The sequence below is a fragment of the Sapajus apella genome, unplaced genomic scaffold (genome assembly GCF_009761245.1).
Source record: "Sapajus apella isolate SASKATOON/1434 unplaced genomic scaffold, GSC_monkey_1.0 scaffold77, whole genome shotgun sequence".
Lineage (NCBI taxonomy): Eukaryota > Metazoa > Chordata > Mammalia > Primates > Cebidae > Sapajus > Sapajus apella.
Window position 1 is genome coordinate 6,759,564 of NW_022437017.1, and position 4,727 is coordinate 6,764,290.

The window sequence follows — 4,727 nt, forward strand, 5'->3', positions numbered from 1 at the left end:
ACCCATCCTCCCATCCATCCACTCCTCCACCCATTGATCCATCCACCTATCCATCCATCCACCCACCCACCTATCCACCCATCCATCCACCCATCCACCCATCCATCCACTCCTACACCCATTGATTCATCCATCTATCCATCCATCCATCCATCCGTCCACCCACCTACCCACCCATCCATCCATCCATTCACCTAGCTTTCTTTCCATGCATCTACTTACCTACCAGTTACTTGATTACCTCGTCCTCATTCATCTCCTCCATTAACTCCCATCCTTCTTCAGATGTATTCATTTATCCATCCACCACCCACTCATCCCTCCATTGTGTCATCCATCCATCTGCTTGTGCACTCATCCCTCCATCCAGGAAACCAGGCAGTGCTGAAGTGCACAGACTGCCGCTAACTCCTATTGTGACCGTGGACCGGTCACTTCCTTTAATCCGTGCCTCCTACCAGTTTCCCCGTACATACAATGGGGTTATCAGTGGCCCCCTCGGAAAGAGCGAAAGAGATATGAGAAGAAAATGTGGCTCCTAGTGGAAGGAGTGATGATCGTCACAGCTGCCATAATCATCGCCATCATTCCTACCGGGGATTGCTGCCAGGGAAGCCGGTGCCCAGAGAGGAACGGTGGCTGGCCAGGGTCCCACCAGAGTCAGGGCCAGACTCCTGGATCCCAGCTTGGGTGGTGGGTGGCACAGCCTGTGGGCAGGCCTTCTCGGGCCACAGGGCTCAGGCCCCCATCTGTCCATTGTCACGCCCAGGTGGTGGTGTCCCGCGTGGCCCGAGTGTGCAAGAACGACGTGGGAGGCTCCCCCCGCGTGCTGGAGAAGCAGTGGACATCCTTCCTGAAGGCGCGGCTCAACTGCTCGGTGCCCGGCGACTCCCACTTCTACTTCAACGTGCTGCAGGCCGTCACGGGCGTGGTCAGCGTGGGGGGCCGGCCCGTGGTCCTGGCGGCCTTCTCCACGCCCAGCAACAGGTCAGCACCCACCAATGGGAGCAAACTGGGAGCTTTTGATGGGCATGGGCAGAAAGGGGCTGACTTCATGCCCCAGATCGCCCTGGGTCCTAGGTTGGGCACGACTGGATTAGACCCCTGAGAGGCCTCGGCCCCAGGCTGGGGTGGGACAAGCTGACACTGACCCTGTAAGTCCCTTTGGTCAGAACTGGGCCAAAGATATCCTTATCCTCTGATCCTCTGCCTTTGGACAGAGGAGCAGGGAGGGCTTCCTGGAGGAGTGGACATCAGAGCTGGGCTTTGGGGGTGAGATGGAGGAAGCGGGAAGGGTGTTCAAGGTTGGAGAAACAGCACGTGCAAAGGCCCTGAGGCTGCAGTGAGTTTGTTTTTTGTTTTGTTTTTTTTTTGAGACAGAGTCTTGCTCTGTCACCAGGCTGGAGTGCAGTGGCACGATATCGGCTCACTGCAGCGTCTACCTCCTGGGTTCAAGCGATTCTCCTGCCTCAGCCTCCTGAGTAGCTGGGATTACAGGTGCCCACCACAACACCCAGCTAATTTTTGTATTTTTAGTAGAGATGGGGTTTCACCGTGTTGGCCAGACTGGTCTCAAACTGCTGACCTCAGGTGTTCTGACCGCCTCAGCCTCCTCCCAAAGTGCTGGGATTACAGGATTGAGCTACCGCGCCCGGCCAAGTTTGGTATATTTAAGTAATCGCGAGAGGCCCTGTGTAGGAAGGGATCCAGGGGAGAATGGAGGACATGAGGGCAGGGAAGTGATGGGACGGATCAGGCAAGGCCTTGTGGGCTGCAGGCAGGAACCTGGACTTTTTCCCGAGACCACTAGGGAGCCATGGAAGAGTGAAGAGCAAGAGGGATGAGATCAGATTTGCGTTTTTGTTTTTGTTTTTGTTTTTTTTTGAGACGGAGTTTCGCTCTTGTTACCCAGGCTGGAGTGCAATGGCGCGATCTCGGCTCACCGCAACCTCCGCCTCCTGGGTTCAGGCAATTCTCCTGCCTCAGCCTCCTGAGTAGCTGGGATTACAGGCACGCGCCACCATGCCCAGCTAATGTTTTGTATTTTTAGTAGAGACAGGGTTTCACCATGTTAACCAGGATGGCCTCGATCTCTTGACCTCGTGATCCACCCACCTCGACCTCCCAAAGTGCTGGGATTACAGGCGTGAGCCACCGCGCCCGGCCTGAGATTTGCGTTTTTAAAAAGGCTGCTAGGAGTCCAGGCTCGGAGGCTCACAGCTGTAATCCCAGCACTTTGGGAGGCCAAGGTGGACAGATCATTTAAGGTCAGGAGTTCGAAACCAGCCTGGCCAACATGGTGAAACCCTGTCTCTACTAAAAATACAAAAATTAGCCAGCCGTGGTGGTGGGTGCATGTAATTTCCAGCTACTTGGGAGGCTGAGGCAGGAGAATCACTTGAACCCGGGAGGTGGAGGTTGCAGTGAGCTGAGATCATGCCACTGCACATCGGCCTGGGCGACAGAGTGAGACTCGGTCTCAAAAAATAAAAAAGCGGCATGGCACAGTGGCTCATGCCTGTAATCCCAGCACTTTGGGAGGCCGAGGCAGGCTGATCACCTGAGGTCAGGAGTTTGAGACCAGCCTGACCAACACGGAGAAACCCCGTGTCTACTAAAAAATACAAAATTAGCTGGGCGTGGTGATGCATGCCTGTAATCCCAGCCAGCCACTCCGGAGGCTGAGGGAGGAGAATTGCTTGAACCCAGGAGGCAGAGGTTGCGGTGAGCCCAGATCCTGCCATTGCACTCCAGCCTGGGAGACAAGAGCAAAACTCCATCTGAAGAAAAGAAAAACGCCTGCTGGGGAATGGGTTCGTGGGTTCCAACAGTGGCAGTGGGGAGGCAGGACATCCAGTGACACAGGGATGGGGGCCTGGACAGGGGGTGGGCCCAGAGACTGCACTGTGGTCCAATCTCAGAGGTTACTCGGGAGCAGCGGCTGCACTAGACAGATGGAGGAGGGGCAGGGGACATCTCTGGCCCTGGAAGACTGGAGATTTGCTGGCTTCTGGGGACAGAGGCTCCTGCACACGCCTCTCCGAGGTGGGGTCTCTCACTGGGCTGACCACACTGTCTCATCCCGACCCCTCAGCATCCCTGGCTCGGCTGTCTGTGCCTTTGACATGGCACAGGTGGCAGCTGTGTTTGAAGGCCGCTTCCGAGAGCAGAAGTCCCCCGAGTCCATCTGGACGCCAGTGCCGGAGGATCAGGTGCCTCGACCCCGGTGAGAGACCCCTCCATCCTGAGTCACGTGCCCAGATGGAGTCCTGGTCCCCAGGGCCGAGGGCTGGGGCTTCCAGGTGGTTATTTAGCTGATGCTGAGCTCAGCTGTACCCGTTATGCAGATGGGAAAAATGAGGCCGGGTGCGGTGGCTCACACCTGTAATCCTAGCACTTTGGGAGGCTGAGGTGGGCAGATCACCTGAGGTCAAGGGTTCGAGACCAGCCTGGCCAACATGGCAAAACCCTGTCTCTACTAAAAATGCAAAAATTAGCCAGGTGTGGTGGTGGGTGGCTGTAATCTCAGCCACTTGGGAGGCTGAGGCAGGAGAATCACTTGAACCCAGGAGGCAGAGGTTGCAGTGAGCTGAGATTTTGCCATTGCACTCCAGCCTGGGTGACAGACTGAGACTCTGTCTCAAAAAAAAGAAAAAAAAAGAGGCCGGGCGCAGTGGCTCACGCCTGTAATCCCAGTACTTTGGGAGGCTGAGGTGGGCAGATCACGAGGTCAACCTGGTGAGACCCCGTCTCTACTAAAAATATAAAAAGTATCTGGGCATGGTGGTAGGCACCTACAGCCCCAGCTGCTTGGGAGGCAGAGGCAGGAGAATCACTTGACCCGGGAGGCGGAGGTTGCAGTGAGCTGAGATCGCACCACTGCACTCCAGCCTGATGACAGAGTGAGACTCTGTCTCAAAAAAAATAAGAAGAATATTGAGGCCCGTTGGGTAAGGCAGTGGGTCCCCTGGCGTATCAGGCCCCTTTATGAAGACCTTTACGTTCATCCTGACCGCACCCATGTCACCCCAGGCCTGGGTGCTGTGCAGCCCCCGGAACACAGTACAATGCCTCCAGCGCCCTGCCGGATGACATCCTCAACTTCGTCAAGACCCACCCTTTGATGGATGAGGCGGTGCCCTCGCTGGGCCATGCGCCCTGGATCGTGCGGACCCTGATGAGGTCAGGAGGGGCAGGGCATGGCTAAAAGAGATTACAGGGTAGATGGAGGGTTAGAGGAGACAGATGCTCAGCACAGGTGAGCCCATGGCTTCCGGCGCTGCCCAGAGAGCTGGAGACAGAGAGACACAGAGAGACCGAGAAAGATCAAGAGGTGACAGGCAGGTTGCCGGGCGTGGTGGCTCATGCCTGTAATCCCAGCACTTTGGGAGGCCAAGGCAACCGGATCACCCAAGGCCAGGAGTTTGAGACCAGCCTGGCTAACATGGAGAAACCCCATCTCTACTTAAAATACAAAAATTAGCCTGGTGTGGTAGCGGGTGCCTGTATTCCCAGCTACTCGGGAGGCGGAGGCAGGAGAATCACTGGAACTCAGGAGGTGCAGGTTGCAGTGAGTTGAATCGCACTGTTGAGCTCCAGCCTGGGCGACAAAGTGAGGCTCCATCTCAAAGAAAGAAAAAAAGGTAGACGGATATATACCAGGAGAACAAAGTGGGAGAAAGACAGAGACAGGAGAGAGACGATCAGAGACAGACAGAGACAGGAGA

General features: G+C 56.0%; 1 protein-coding gene across 4 annotated transcripts in view; it reads left to right on the forward strand.

The window, feature by feature from the left end:
• Positions 1–4,727, forward strand: part of SEMA6B (semaphorin 6B) — a 36,444-nt gene that overhangs the window by 24,956 nt on the left and 6,761 nt on the right. For all 4 annotated transcript variants that reach the window (XM_032252197.1, XM_032252194.1, XM_032252193.1 and 1 more), the window contains exons 10-12: positions 770–987; positions 3,095–3,226; positions 4,033–4,182. In XM_032252197.1, the coding sequence (XP_032108088.1) occupies positions 770–987; positions 3,095–3,226; positions 4,033–4,182 (500 nt within the window). The remainder of the gene's footprint in view (positions 1–769; positions 988–3,094; positions 3,227–4,032; positions 4,183–4,727) is intronic.